The sequence below is a fragment of the Lissotriton vulgaris genome, chromosome 1_1, assembly GCF_964263255.1.
Source record: "Lissotriton vulgaris chromosome 1_1, aLisVul1.2, whole genome shotgun sequence".
Classification (NCBI taxonomy): domain Eukaryota; kingdom Metazoa; phylum Chordata; class Amphibia; order Caudata; family Salamandridae; genus Lissotriton; species Lissotriton vulgaris.
The window spans coordinates 1,291,861,434-1,291,878,098 of NC_141685.1; the positions used below are offsets into that span (position 1 = coordinate 1,291,861,434).

The 16,665-nt window shown below is 42.9% G+C and overlaps 1 protein-coding gene across 1 annotated transcript in view; it reads left to right on the forward strand.

The window, feature by feature from the left end:
• LOC147749018 (pleckstrin homology domain-containing family A member 3-like) overlaps positions 1 to 16,665 on the forward strand; it is a 157,706-nt gene that overhangs the window by 26,711 nt on the left and 114,330 nt on the right. The window contains exon 2 of the mRNA XM_086965282.1: positions 388 to 504. Within this exon, the coding sequence (XP_086821408.1) occupies positions 388 to 504 (117 nt within the window). The remainder of the gene's footprint in view (positions 1 to 387; positions 505 to 16,665) is intronic.

Here is a 16,665-nt window from a genome sequence, read left to right on the forward strand (position 1 = left end):
GTGACTTGATAAACTCTTTGGACTGATGTTTGCATAGTCAAGTGTCATCCGTGACTGTGTTTTCAGTCCTGTGCTTTTCGCTTACAAATATTTGCTATCTGATGCGTTAGTCTAATTAGCTCAGTAGAGGCAAACCAAAACTACAGCACGCAGAAAGCATTAGATTTTCACATGAAAGCCCAGAACTGAATACTGTTTCTGTAAAGATGTGAAGTGAGGTGACCATCCTTATGTGGTCGCCGGGTCTGAACACGAACCCATGTATTGAGACCCTGATGGCAGTCACAGTCATAAAAGGAGCAGAGCTGAAATAAAATGCCAATGACCTATTGGAATGAAAGCTTACTGCCAGCAGTTTATAGAGCTATTTTTTTTGCTTTTCTCTAGGATGGCAGCCACGCTACTTTGTGCTGGATAGTGGCATTCTGTCGTACTACGATTCGCAGGAGGATGTGGGCAAAGGAAGTAAAGGCAGCATCAAGATGGCCGTCTGTGAGATTAAAGGTCAGTGGAACTAGCATTAACCTTAGCCTCAAAATTCCGTTAAATTTGCTGATCCAGCCGTTCTGTCTGTCCTCCTATTATCTGTACGCTGTACTAATACAAGGACTGGTCCAGTGGGCTCTGCTCTCTTCTTATTGTCCCACATTCTTCCCCTGAGCACTGAAAATTCTATACTAAAACTACTAGATATCTTGTATCTGTACAGTCAGGGGTGTGGAATTTCTATAGCCCGACGCCCAGGACATATTTTTGGTGTCACGGGCAACACGTTTTCAGGTGTATTTTGTCCTTGGGACAAGTAGGCTCAACCCCCTACAGCACAACCCTTTGGTTGCCAGTTTACAGTACCCAGGGATGTGAAATTCCTATAGCCCGATGCCCAGCACATATTGTTTGGGGTCAAGGGCAACACGTTTTCAGGTGTATTTTGTCCTTGGGACAAGTAGGCCCCAACCCCTTGAAGCACAAACCCTTTGGCTGCCAGTTTGCTGTACCACATTATGGATCAGGAAAGGGCACTGTCTGCAGTTAAGTTAATATTTTTGCTCATATGTTAGGGTTAATATTGTTCAAAAGTAAATGTTGTAAGCTCTGACTGCACTACTGACAGTGATACCAGTATAAAAATGTGTACACACGGTTTCAAAGATTTGCAATATGAGGCTATTTATAGTGCTCCCAGAAAGGGCAGATTTGATGCAAATATTTGCAGAAGCTTGAAAGCGAGATTGATAATTCTTTGCTTTTGAAATAAAATTTCATTTAAAAAATGCAAGCAGGAAAAAAACATTTTTCTAAACTACTGTAAAATTCCAGGTACCATTTCTTTGCAGGATCATTGAATAATATGTGTTGATGCATGCTAGTATTCCCCCCCCCCCTCAATTCATAATGGAAAATCAGTGTAACCAGTTTCAGTAAGATTATGGGAAACAAACAAGCATTGGCAAAGCCAGTAGGTCTGAAATTGCCGTTCAGCTTTTTAGTTTTGTCAATATGTGACTTGTTTAGGCATGGTGTTTGTAAAACCTTATTGGTGTGGGAGCTTCTGGGCCCTCACCATTATAACAAACACTGGCAAAAAAAATGTTTTTTTCGTCTTAAAAACCACACACTGCCACAGTAGTTACTGGCACTGAACACAACTACTATGTGTGGCAATATACTCCTTGAGAAAGAGCAGAATGCTGTCACTCAAAGTGAAGCCAGCCGATTCAGAGAGAGAGAGACTGAATTTTAATAAACACAAAAGGTCACGGTCAACGTCGGACCAAATTAGGGGCCCAATTATTAAAGAAAGTCTCAAAGGTGCACCCATGGTATATGTCCTTGCATTAAGTGCAGCTATACAGCTTTCTTGAATTCCCTGGAATTTACAGAATTAGGACAAGAAATAGTACTCCTAGCAAATATTTGTGCACTGCATTTTAGCATGTGCAAATGTGCATGTGTGGATTGGCTCATGCGAAAATCTGAGTGTTTGCATGTTCACTTTCCCTCCAACCATTTTTTTCCCCAACTCTGGAAGAAGGTTTACTTCGGCCATTGTCACGTGTAAATTTCCAACATTTCTCAGTATGGAAAAAGATTAGAGAAGAGTTGTTGAAAACCCTTAAAACCTGCAGGTTAGTAGGTTTGCACCAACTCAAAAGGATGTTCTAACCCTGGAACTATTGCTTACCACTACCTTTAGCCCCAGTATGCAGATCTGCGGAAATGTGATAACATAAGGGGATTGCAAGTATTCAAACACTACTATGGTATGAGCCCTGGTATAATCGGAGAGGCTATATCAGAGCTCTTATATAATGAGATTGCTGCCATAATTTGTTCCACACTACTTGGCACCAAAGGGACAAGAGGATTTTTTTTTACAGGACAAGTAGATTTATGAAGCAACTTGCCCCATTGACAAGTAGATATTTTATTAAATTCCACACCCCTGAGTACAACATTATGGATCATGGGAAGGGTATTGTCTGCAGTTAAGGGAATATTTGTGTCCATGTGTTAATGCTGCTCAAACTTGTATTTATGGTTCATTATTGCAAAGCTTTTATTATTAGGTTGAGCGCTCTACGTAAATGTTGAAAGCTCGGACTCCACTACTAACAGTGATTCCAGTATAAACATCTGTACACACGTTTGAAAAGTTTCGTAATTTGAGGTTATGTATAATGCTCCCAGAATGCTCTCTGATTAGCTGCAAAAATTTGCAGAAGCTTGAAAGCAAGATTGATGATTCTTTGCTTTAAAAATTAAATGTTCACAAAAAAATGCAAGTAGGAAAAAATCTTTTTGCTAAACTACTGCCAAACTTTAGGTACCATTTCTTTTTTAGCAGCATTTAGTAAAATGAGTAGAGGTATGTTATTATTTCCCAAACATATTCAAAATGGAAAATCATTGTAACCAGTTTCAAAAAGATTGTGGGAAATATAAAAATAAACAAGTCTTGGCAAAGTTAGTAGGTCTGAAATTGTTGGTCATCCTTTTGGTTTTGCCAAAATGTGTCTTGTTTTGACATGGATCAAAGTTCAGTGTTGTTTAAATACGCCACATTTCCTCCAGGCTGATTAGACCTGTGTGGCACCACCCAAATGTCAAACCAAGTTTTTTCAGGCACCTGGAATCAGAAAAGCATGTGTTTAGTGATGCCAGTGAGATACTTCACCACGCTTCTACCACTGTTGGCCTTCACTGGCTGAGGAATAATCGATTTGTAACAGAATATACTCTTAGAGTAGGCTGCAGGTTCTAGCTCTGGACAGGGTATCATGTTTTATCCTTTAGAAGCGCATACATTCAAAATCTGTTTGAATTTAGTGTGGTTTTAAATTGAAAAGATTTAATTGAAAAATATCTGAGTGCTTAGTGATATTGTGATTTTAACTTTCATGCTGGTTGGCAACTTATGTCTGGGCCACCGCCTTAGTGGCATCAAGATATTATTGGGATTAGCTCTATTTGCACTTCTAACAGGCTATGTTCCTGGGTAAGTATCCTCTCCTCTTTAGGGAGGCAGTGTTGGTCTTGGGGCAAGATGGCGGCCGCTACGATAGCGGTGTGAGTTGCTCTTTCTCTCGCTCCCGACTTGGATGAAGAACGGAATGGCAGCGAGATAGGAACTGAGTCCTGTTTGCTTTGAAGACGGGTTACGGGTTACCGAATACCTTATTGGTGTGGGAGCTGCTGGAACCTCACCATTATAACAAACATTGGTAAAAGCAAAAAAGACATTTGGGTCTCAAAAAGCACATATTGCCTCTGTAGTTCCTGGCACTGAACAAAACTATTTTGTGTGCCCATATGCTCCCTGTGAAAGAGCAGAATGCTGTCACTCACAGTAAAGCCATCCAATAGACAGAGACCCAGGCGGACAGAGAGAGAGAGAGAGAGTGACAGAATTTTAATAAACACAAAATATCATGGTTAACATCAGACCTAATTAGGAGCCCAATTATTTAAAAAAGTATCAAAAGTGCACCCACAGTATATGTACTAAGTGCAGATTTATGGCTTTCGTAAATTCACAAGAATTTACAGAAGTAGGCCAAGAAATAGTACTACTAGAAAATATTTGTCAACAGCATTTAAGCATTAGCAAGTATGCATGTGTAGATTTACTCATGCGAAAATCTCTTGCGTGTTTGGAAGTTCACTTTCCCTCCAACCACTTTTTTTCCCAGCCCTGGATGAAGTTTTATGTCTGCCATTTTGTCAGGAGTAAATTTACAGCCTTTCTCAGTATGGGAAAAGATTAGTGAAGAACTGGTGAAATCAATTAAAACTTGCAAGTTGTTAGGTTTGCATAGACTCAAAAGTGCATTTCAACCCTGGAACTATTACTTACCACTATCTTCAGCCCCAGTAGGTAGATCTGCGGAAACGTGGCAGAATAAGGGAATTACTAGTATTCAAACCCTACAGTGGTATGAGCCCTGACATAAGCACATAGACTACATCAGAGCTCTTATATAATGAGTGCTGACATAATTTGTCGCCGCATTACATGGCAAAAAAGGGGCAAGTGGATTTTGTTACAGGACATGTAGATTTATGAAGCAACCTGCCCCATGGACAAGTAGATATGTTATAAAATTCCCCTGTGATGGTTCATGATCCTTTCAAAGACCCAAGTCTCCTTCTCTACATGTTGAGTGTGTAGTATTGATGCAGTCAATAATTGTCAAGTGGCTCTGCTGATGTTGTCAACTCTCGTTCTGAACTGTCTCTGCATTCTCATCAAGCAGGCATGCTGACTCTCTCCAAACCATCCTTCAGCTCCCTCTTTCTCTGTGCCCCTCTTCACCTCTAAATTTGCTGTACAAAATAAGTGGCAGGTCAGCCCTTTTTGTCTAGCATGCTTTAATAAAGTTTGTTCTGACGGTAATGCAATACTCAGCCATTCTTCTAATTGCCTGCACAGCCAAGAGGAATGCTGATGGTTTGAAATTAATCTTAAGGCAACAAACTGTTAAGATATGTTTGTTCCCCTTGGAATGGAAGGCTTTCTCTTCAATCCCAACCTTTATATCTGAATGTAAAGGTTTGTTTACCTTTAAATGTAAAGGATCAGGGTGTTCCACCAGCACCATGTGTATAAACCATCTGTGCAGGAACTAGTAACGTGTATCTTGATTACTTCCCAAAGGTGGAATGTTTATAAAATTCCTTTTTTCCATCTGCTTTGACCATTGTCACATGTGGCAAACTGCTAAAAAATGATCTGTTCATGGCACTCTGTTGTACAAGGCCATACTTTATATGTAAACTGGATCTTTGAGGAGGATATTTTACACTAGGCTGCTACTTGCTGTGCAAAGGTTTAGCAGTGGTTGAGAAAGATAGTTTGTTAAACCCTACAACAGTAATATGCACTTCGTGTCTGCAGATAGTGGTATAAGCAGCATCTTATATTAACATTCCAAATGAAGCAATAACGTGGGAATCAGAAGTAGCTAAGGAACAACTCAGTCACCCAGCCTAAAATTTGGGTCGACTAGTAGGAGTTGCCGGGCCCATCAGGATTACGAGTAACAGGGTTACTGCTCATCCGGGCACTTTCCCCGTGGGATTTTGTCTGCTCAGAGCTGGTGAAATCCCCAGGTGAAAATGTGTTGGAGATGAATTATAGCTCACACACTGTATGCAGTGCTTATGTCCTCAATATGTTTGTTCAAGTAAATAACACCCCAAAGTGAAATGAAATTAAACAACTCATAATAATACAAATTAATGATACAACAAACGTACTCCTTTCTGTCAAAGTGGTATAGGCAATGCCATGTATAATCTCATTTAAAACATAATTTCAACATTTTTAATTATGCCTGTTTTATTAAGGGTGGGCCAAGAGCATTATATTTGGTGTGCAAATTATGGCTTGCATGGCTGTTGTGTGATTTAAGGATTCTGATCCTAGCCATAATTTGCAAATTTCAGTGTTTTTTCTGTTTACGTTTTTAATCAATAAAAGCTTTTTTTTAAAAAAATGTTTAGTTACGCTAACAAAGACAATCTTAACTTCACTTGAATTTTTGATTTTTTTTTTTCTTCAGTGAATATATGTAGAGATGAATGGATACATAGATATATATATGTGACAGATAACCAATGCCAGCCATATCGAATCTGCCTATTTCATTGTCCGGTGCAGTGCTCTAAGTGATTGCAGCAGTTAGAATGCGATTACTCCTCTGTGTTTCCTGAGTTCTCTAATAGATTTGGTCCATTACACCATTTCTGGTATATAGTTTTGTGTATTTACCACCCTTTCCTTTCAGAAAAGTTAATTATTTTACTTTCGACCCTCCGTGACAAGTCCTGTTTAATCAGCTCTTAGTCTAGAGCCACAACATGCCTGGCAGGCATGTTGTATTTTTAGCCCTCTGGAATTTAAAATTGTTCATAGCTCGTCTCTCACTCAATTGTTTCAGACTTTACATACTTCCGTTCTTCCATCTTTCTTGGTAAGGTTGCTGGTGCAGCCTTTGATCTCTCTTGTTCACACTCCACTGGACTGTCTGTATTTGGATACTTTGAATTGTATCCTCTGTAACTAGAAAGCACGCCTTTGACGAAAGTTACCAAAGCATGGCCAGTGTCCAATATTATTCTCTCCATCTGTCTTTAAAGTAAGTTGTTATATTTAACTGACTGAAATACTCTACTCATGCAGCTGTCTCAGCCTGAAATAGATGCTGTTGTCAGGTGCTCTCTGCTTGCCAGAGGCAGGTGCCACAGGCGCTCAGGTAGGTTGTTTGGTGGCGGCATGTCTAACTTGCTATTGGGAGGTTGAAGGCTGGAGCATGCAACAAGGAAGTAATATTTCTTGAGTATGCTTAGTCTTTTTGTCACTCGACTGGAATATCAACATTCCAGTTTAAGCGCAAAAGCCTCAGGGTCTTTTTGTCTGAGTGGAATTTCCTGTGTGCGTTCTTTTGTATACTTCTGTTTTGTAGCGAGCTGTACATGCAAAGAAATTCTAATAATAGTCTTTATGGCATTTTGCTTTGTACTGCATAGGGTAATGAGTTTCCCTTTGTTCGCTGTTTCTGTGCTACCGTAGCTTTTACAGTTAACTTCCTCTCAATAACTGTATAACTTGTGACTCCAAGCGCTGTAGGCTACTCCCCATTTGCCAGAATGAATTGTGTTAGTGTAAGCCCTACTTGCTGGGAGCCCCCTCTCACCTGCTGAGTCTCCATGACTTGTGCTTCTGTGTGGGGCCCTCTCATCCACTGTGTTTGCTTGATGTCTAGTACTGCAACTCTGCAGGTGGATCCCTGTCATCATGACATCTGTTACTTACTCTGCAAGAAGCTTCTTCTCTCCCCATGAACTGGTATGGTTTGTGCTATTGCATGTGATACATGTGGTCTTCATCATCCCTTTTGTCTGAATGGCTTGTGTTATTGTAATCAGCCCCCAGCACCGTCTACCTCTGTGTAATCTTTGTGAACTTGCGTAAAGACGACTAAGTCCATAAAGAGCACCTAACATGCATTTGCCCGGTCTAAGGAATTCCTTCTTCACTAATGGCATTACATACCATGGTTAGGCCTCTGAGACTGATATTGCAGATATCGTAGACCTTCGATGAATGGGGCACCCCCTACACCTGAGAGGCCTGCATTACATCCCTCTTGTTCATCCTGTGCATAGATGACTTGTAATATTGTGAGCTCTGGAGGGACTTTCTTTTCAGCTGCATGTCTGTCTTACTTGTGACTACATTGCACACATGTTTGCACCCATACGGTAAGAATTTGGCACAGAGTAACCAGAAGAACTAGTCCTCATTCTATGGTACACTTAGTTCTTCATTAAACAACTTTTGAAGTACGCCCTCCATCGATCTATTCCCTGCACGCCGGTGCCCAGTTCCCTTCAAGGTCCATTCACCTCACTCGACTCCGCCCCCAGTCGAGCTTCGATGCAGGAAGGATAACCGAGAATGCGGATTGAAATAGGGTGATGGAATGGATTACCACCAAAGCTCTCCCAAGGAACACGTCAAGTATTCATGGTTGGACCATGACAACATCTCTTATGAGTCCTGCCTCGCCTTGCTCTCCGAGAAGTCAGCAGCCTTCTAACCAAGACCATACCCAGGGATATAAGTACACTCTGCTTTCACATTAATTCATAGCCTCACAAAAGGCCTCACACTGAGGTAGAGCATCACGCCTGCAGCAGTCCGGCATTAAACACCGTGCACAAAAAAACTGATGCCTCCAGGGCATCCACTTCCTTTGGACTCTTGTCGGGACCGAGAGAAGGGTTCAGATAAGAGGAGCCCACCTAATTGCATTGATCTTTATCGGCCATTGATTCCCTACACAGCCCCAAGGCCCCAGAAGTCTCTCCTACACAGGAAGCCGGTGCGAAGGCACCCTCAAAGCTGGCAATGGCACTCATAATGGCTTTGACCAGATCTTTAGAGATGTCGTTGATGCCAAAAGCACCGCCTACAGTTTATCCAAGGAATCAGAGCAGCCAATACCTCAGAGATTCCATGAGCAGAAATGCCTCTTGATTCATCCTGCCACTGGGAAAATCTCGAAGAAGTTGACAGACCCTGCCTTGCAAGAAGATGTTTGCATTTAATGAGGAACCCACTTCTGAAGTCCTCCATAACTGGTACTGAAGAGGCATTGAGACGGCCACTAGCCCTCCACTGTGTGTCCTAACTCCACCAGCTCTACTTCAGCTACCATGTGCATGGACCTCACCCCCATTTCATTCTCTAGAGACACCTGAGGGGTCCCCATGTACGTTTTCGGATCCATGCATCCTTATTGATCCTGTTGATCTCTATGACCAGCTCTTCGATCCAGCGCCCACAGATGACCCCTCGGACAACATTGATAACCCCCATAACACCCCCGACCATACCTCCTTTGGTTGACCCAGATCTGGACCACTATCCCTTTAGGCCATCCTGCTTGATGATACTACAGTCTACTATGAGGTCATCCACCTGGCTGTGGCCTTGTAAAGAATGTGGTTATGCACATTCTTTACAAGGAATATTAGCAATGCTCACCAAATCGGAGTGGATGGTGCAGTTCCAACCTGTGCTCAAGGGCATGCTTAAATCCGTACCAAAGCCCATAAAGTTGAGGATAGTAACACCCAGGGTGGAGAAAAAATACAAACCCTCATCTAGAGTTCCTGTCTACATCAATTGCCATGTTCGTCTGACTCCCAGGTGAGCCACACTGACTGCAAAAGGGCCTCTGCTGAGGATCCAGGCGATGCGGAGGAGAACAAAAAGACAGATGTGGTGGGCAAGAGGGTGGCCATAGGAACAGTTAACCAGTGGTGTATAGTCTGCTACGTCCGGCTCCTCCCCAACTATGACGGGTCTCCGTGAGAAAAGATGCAGGAGCTTGTAAAACAACTTCCATAGGGGGCGAAAAAGGTGCCTGGAGACAAGACCGTCTCCAACTGCAACATTCTTTGTGCCCTTGATGTTGTGGGTACAGTCTCCTCCTTAGGTAATACACTCCGCATCTCTGGGTTTAAACCAGAGGTCTAGCAGCATTTTCCTAACCTCCCATTCGGCTGGAAACCCCTCTTTTGACCACAGGTTGACAAGATGCTTTGAGAAAATATGGGGCACAGAGATAGCGAAATCTATTGGTCCCCTACAAAGTCCAGCGGCTTGGAGCGTACTAGGGGAGGAGCCAAAGCATTTTCCGATCATCTTAACTCTTATCGGAGATAGCAGAAGTCCATTCTCTAGCAGGCGATAAGAGGTTACACCAGAGGATCCTACAGGAGTAACAATGATATGGGTAGGAGTAGAGGCAGCTCTGGTTAAAAAATGCCTCTGCCTCCAGACACTGAATCTCCATCAGGAGTGCATGACTATTTTGCAGTGAATCCTGCAGGCCGACCACATGGCTTGCGGCAAAGTGAAAAAGTTTGTCCACTATTGCATTCACAAGTAACTGGACCCTCTAAAGCCCAGTTTTCTGGGTATCATTTGTTATCTCTTGCACCTCCAGAAGTGGGGTGTCGCCTACAATTCCATGTGCTTACATCTAAATGCTTTTGCCGACTACGTTCAATACGGGGAACATTTGTATAATTTGTTTATATTTCTAGTAGTCTAGCCATTCTTGGAGGGCCTTAAAAAGGTAATCGCTCCCAGAGTACACTGTGTGAAACCTTAATGTAGTTCTCACCAGGCTCATAGATTTACTTTTTGAATCCTTTCCCTTTCATTTCCTTTCGTGGAAGGTGGCTTTCTTAGTAGCCATAACTTCCCTCTGGGGCATCAGTAAGCTGCAGGTACTTACTGTATAAGAGTCTTTCTTTCATTCTGGTTCAGGAGCAGGGTTCTCATAAGAACTAATGCAATCTTTCTCCCAAAGTTAGTATCTATCCCCTTTCCACCTCAATTAGACTATAGAGCTTTCAGTTTTATTTCCTCAGCAGACCTTTAATCGGAGAGAGCCCTCATACCTTTGAAGTTAAACATGCTTTTATGTAGTATATTGATACGACCAAGCCCTTCCACTAGTGTGACAAAGGACTTCCCTTCTTTAAGGCTGGCATAGCTAGATGGATAATCAAGTGTGTCAAAACCCACTATTACATAGCTAAAAGAGCCCTATCTGTACTCCATCCCCTGGGCACACACTACCCATAAGAAAGGGGCACTATTTATTTCTTGGGTAATATCTCCTCCTGCTGACATACAAGGGCCACCTGGTCAACCCTCTATATTTTTACTAAATGTTGTTCTGTGGACATCTTTGCCCGCCATTTGACCGGTATTGGCCAGACAGTCTTAAGACGTTTATTTCATACATCTGCATTGTACTCACACCATCCATTGCTTGTGAAGGGTACTGCTTTACAGTCCGTGTAGAGCATGTGCATCTACAGCCACACATGCTGCGAACTGAAAACCCTGCAAGCATCTGTTCATAGCATGTAGTGCAGTAGATTCTCATGCGCCCCCTCCTTCCTAGAAGCCTGTGTTTGCTGCCAATCTCTTATCTTATTACCTGGTTGATACTGCACACCACACATGGCTCACCTTGCTACATTCACTCGCCACTCCATACATACTCTCTCACCCACTGTGTGAAAAGCAATCTATCTAACATGGAGTCAAAGCACTTTATTCGATTAATTAAAATCATAAAAGGACACAATAAAAAAATTACAATCAATAAATAGGTACAGTATAAGATCAATCAGTAAAATCATACAAGGTTCCTTAAAATTATTGATTTACGCAATTCATATTGGAATACGCAAATCTAGACTAGCACATGGATTTATCATGGTTCAGAAATGCCTGATAATCTTAACTTCTGAGAACTTACAGCTGCCACCAAGTAGCTCGCAATATTAAAGATGATCCAAACATTATGCATCAGTTGCAGATACATTAAAGCAGGTTTAACTTGTCGAAACCCCATACCCCTCAAAAGTGGGAAGATGTACTTTCTCCTTATTGCAGAATAATGGTTACACAATAACATAAAATGAGTGGTATCCTGGGTGGAGCAATTATCACAGTCACAGGGTAGGGCCTTTTCAGATGCGCTCCAGCCCTGGACTGTGCCCAGTAGGGTTGATATTTGATTAAACCTGAACCTTGTTAAGAACCATCTGTGAAATGGTCTAGTGACCACCTTTAAATATAATTCTAGTGAATCTGGGGTAACGATTATTAAATGGGCTCTTTCTGTGGGTTTCAGGGTTTCTTCAGCCTCTCGCTCCTGAGTTCTTAGAGACATAAAGTGCCTTTTTACCCATTTTATGTCATCTTTAGTGATGGTATCTGGGCTTTCATACATTTCAGGTTGCCCTAGATTGGCAAATGCGGATTTTACATAAAGCAGCCATTGGATATCTTCTCCCTTATCTAGGCTAATACAGTCCTTTAATATGCGTTGATTTAAGGTTAGGTCCGGGTTAAGCCATGTTTTCAGCCATAAGACAAGGGGGGCCACTCTGATCAGGTCCTCAACATACCCCATTCCCAACTCCCGATGAACTGCAAAAGTTGTAGTAGATTGAGGGACCGAAAGAAGACACCTGAATATCTTATTTTCAGCCCTTTGTACGTCAGACATTTGCATATAGCCCCAAATAGCGGCGCCATAGAGTGTTGGGGCTATACATTTTGCTTTGTATATCTTTAGGATTGCCTCAAACGGTCTACCACCTAAGCGCTTGGTCAAGTTTAGCAAGGCAGAACCCGCGCGAACTAGGGCATTTTTTTTAGCTGATCTTTGAAGGGCCCATGAGCAATTCTTGTCAAATAAGACCCCCAAATATGTGAAGGCTTTCACTTTTTGTAATTCAGTCCCCCTGCAATAAAAGGTTCTTAGTTTCTTGGTGTGGTGCCCCATAGTCATGACCTGGGATTTTGAGGAATTAACCAACAGGTCCAATGAGGACATAAATTCTCCAAAGGAGTGCAATAGCCGTTGCAGGCCAATCTGGGTGCGGGCAAGCAAAACCGCATCGCCCGCGTATAGGAGCACCGGGATAGCAGTGCTACCTATACGCGGAACGTCCAATGTGGCTGATGACAATGACTTTTCAAGGGCGTTAATGTACAATGTAAACAGAAGAGGGGCAAGGATACATCCTTGCCTCACCCCTCTCCCTGATTTAAAATGTCTGGTACAAATACCCTCTTGGGACATTCTCACATTAGCATAAAGATCCCGGTGCAAGTCGGCCATATAAAATACCAGATCAGGGTCAATCCCCATATCCAACAGGATAGTCCACAGCTTTGATCTATTGACTAGATCAAAAGCTGTGGACAGATCCATAAAACCCAGGTACATAGCCCTCTTCCTGGCTACTGTATACTTATTAGCTAAGAGATACAGATTCAGGCACTGGTCCACAGTACTTCTACCAGACCTGAATCCATACTGAGTTTCCGACCAGAGCCCCTTCTCACTAACCCTATCGGCAACTTTAGCCAATAAAACCTTCCCAAGAATTTTTACAGAGGAGTCAATGAGCGAGATAGGTCTATAACCTCTCCGGTCCCCTCGTTGCCCTTTTTTGAAAACTGGTATAATGGTAGAATGAGCCCACGAGGCAGGGAATCCATGGGATACCGTAGACCTAAAAACGTTTGTCAGTGGCCCATAGTTTTGGATCACTCTTCAATAAATCTGCAGGAACCCCATCTGGTCTGGGAGCCTTATTTGCAACAGTATCTAGTATTGCCTTCTCCACATCCGCTTCTAAAAAGGATTCCATGGAAACGGGTGGGCAATTCATTGGAGGTGTAAAGGACTTAAAATCTATGTTGCCTGCATAAATATTTTCAAAGTGTTCCAGCCACTCTCCCTCAGTGATATTGATTTCCGATTTCCCATTTTCTTCGCCAGTTAACAGGGGACTATTCACAATCGCCCAGAATTTGGAGCTATCTTCAAGCACAGCGTCGGATGTTAGACTATCCCAAGTATCGACTTTAATCTAATTTTTGCGTATCTGTGTTGTTTGTTTGTATTCCTTTCTGAGGGAAGCAATAAGTACTTTATCCCTGGGTTGAGCTTTCAGTGCTATTTTTAGATTACGATGGGCCTTAGAACACTTGGTGTCAAACCACCTACTCCTTATTTCTCTTCTGGGTTTCGATGGGACAGTTAGGTCTGTTGCCACTTGTTTACAAATAGCTTCGAAGGCAGGGATAATCTCCTCTGGCAGGTTTGAAAGCTCCATGCATTTCTGAAAATTAATGGACATTTTGTCACAGAGGCTTTCTAAGAATAGTTCAGGACTATTTTTATCCATTTCAGCCGTCTACCTTGATCGCTAGTGGTCAACCTTGTAGAGTCCCTAATTGGATTTAGATCAAGCTGACCGGATTATGGTAGCTGAATAATGATTCAAAAGCGTTATAAAATATTACATGATCCATTAATGCACGGGACAGAAATATGTAGTCTATAATTGAGTCGGTTTTCCTGGATTTATAGGTCACTACTCTTTCACTCTTATCAAAGAAGAAAGGTTCATAAAGATCAGCACAGGCTAAGAGGTCTTCTAGAGCCACCCCCCTCTGGGTATGTTCAAAGTGTGGATGAGCTATAGTAGGCGTAGTGTGTTCATCATTAATTTGACAACTAAAATTACATGGGTGTATATTAAAATCTCCCATCAGGATAATATTGACTAAAGTGGTTTGCTCATATTTGTAGTTTTCAATGAATTGTTCTAAAAAACAGAGGTGTTCATTATGGGTATTACACTCTCCTGAATTATAAAAATGTATTAATAGCATTTTCCCTTTTGACTGATCAATAATTTCAACCATTAAACAATTTGGGGATACGAGACTAGAGGCTTCAGTATCCCTTTCAGCTTCACAGATATCAGGATCACCAAACCCCCCCTAGCTCTTCCTGAGGCGGATGGTCGCGCTGGCTGAAAGAAGGATTTAAAGCCATCCAGCCAGAAGTTATTTTGTATCTCCCAAGTCTCTTGTAATGCTATGACGTCATTGCCTTGGATGATCTTAAGCCAATTTTGGTCCTCCCTTTTTGACCTTAACCCGGCAATGTTCCAACTTGATAACCTAAAATAGGGGTCTGTCAGAGCTACGGGAACAGATTCAGTCAAGGATTGTAGTGGCCTTACATTACTTTCCCCTAGTCAGTCATTGTTATTTAAATTCGATAGTGGGGAGAATCTATTGGCTAAAACAAGAGAGCCTTCTACTCTTAAGGCCCTGGGGTCAAGGTGGTTAGTCTGGCTGGGCACTCCTAATTCTCTCTCTTTCATTATCGGAGTCATATTGGCATTAATGCTTGATTGCCACCCTGGTCCATCAGTATTGGGGTAGGAGCGGAATTTGGGTGCTGGGTGGTATAATCTTGTCAGGATAAAAGAATACCAAAGGGACTGCTCTAACATTACCCTCCCCACTTGACCGGTCTGAGCCGTCCCATAACAATCTTGGTGCTAGGAAGGGACTATTAAAGTTCACAATAACACAGTCACCTTTAATCCTCTTTACAGATTTCCCAAGCCAGCCAACCCGCCTTACCATGATTATATTCCTCGAGATGTTATTGTACCCCGAACAATTTTTCTCACACCATTTCCTTGTAGTAGCCATAATAGACCCTTTAGTCTCCACCTCTCCTATCTTTAGGGGCGGGACACCAACCAATACAATCACAATGGGACTAGCGTCTGGAGGTAAATTAATATGGCGTTGGGGTATAGTCTTTACTTCTTTCTGAATAACAGTTTCAGCATCCCTTGACCCTTAGGCAAAATACAACATTGGGGCTCTTGCTGGATAACAGACTTTATATGGGGAGAAGAGCCCTCTACATCAATAAATGACGGTCGGAGCATCTTGTTCTGAGAGTGTAGACGTTTCGCCCGCTGGGCGTGATCTATCGGGGGCCCTTGATTTTGCTCAGGCAAATCAAGTGTACTAGATATCCTAGAAATTGTAGAAGGGTTGGTAACTAGTTGCCTTTGAGCTACGAACCCCTCATGCATGGTCAGGAACTAATTTATCCGGTCACATTTATTTAAAAGGTCTGCAACACAGGTATTAAGAGTGTCAATTATATCCTTTGCAATGTTAGATAACACCTGTTCCAACCGTGTGGATAATGTTTCTTCTATCAGATCCCGCACGTTAAGTTCTGTTAAATCGGTAGGTTGTAGCGTCCTGTTTGTAACAGTAGGTTTAGGATGCTGTTTCCGTGATTTCTTATGAACTTCCTTAGAGGCTGGGCTCTTTTTGGTAGATGTTCCTTTGTTAGGCATGGGAGATTTGGGGGGGGATAATTAGATCTTGCTGACCGGTCTCCCCAGTCCTCCCCGATGTGTCTTTCTGTACCAGGGGCTCTTGGTTAACAACTATAAGTGGCTCCAGGGGGATATGGGTATTATGAGCAAGTGTTGTGGGCCCCTTATCTGCCATATGATCAGTATTAGTGGCATTACCAGATAATCTCAGTTCTCTCTCGGCCGATTCAATCTCAGATGACAGGAACCCCACGGCAGATGTAAGGTAGGAAATGATGGAAGCAGACTTTCTGGCCACCTTTGCCTCACCCCCTCTCCGTTCATGTGAAATATGCAGTTTTCGCTTACCCATGATTTTGCAGCGATGATGTTAGGGGGCTGGCCCGTCCCGCCCCTGTCCGTCCCCGTACGGCCACAGACGGCCCGCCCTTTGCCCGGGCTTAGCCCGGAGCACCCGCGTGCTTCCGCGACGCGGAAATGACCCGGTGCTCATAGCGCCTCCTGGCGCGATGATGCTCTGTGCGGCTTCCCGCCGCGAGTGCCTCTGGTTGTTGTTATCCTAGCTCACCACCTCTCAGCGGCCGTAATGGGAATGGCAGACCTACGGCGGCAGGAGGTGAGCGGGCAGGCACAAGCAGCGCTGGATGTCGCAACCGAGGTGGGATGTAGGAAGCAGCTTACGGCCGAGGTTCTATAGCCCCCATGTGGTGAAGGTGCAGGTCCGGTGTGAGCTAAAGGTTATAGATGCAGGTCCGGTGGAGTCATCAGTGCCCATGCACATTGTATTGTACACTAAGGGTGGAGTCGCAGTACATCCTGTGACTTGAAAGACTTATACATAGAAAAACAAGCTGCAATTTTCCGAGCCCTATGCTAGCTACGGGG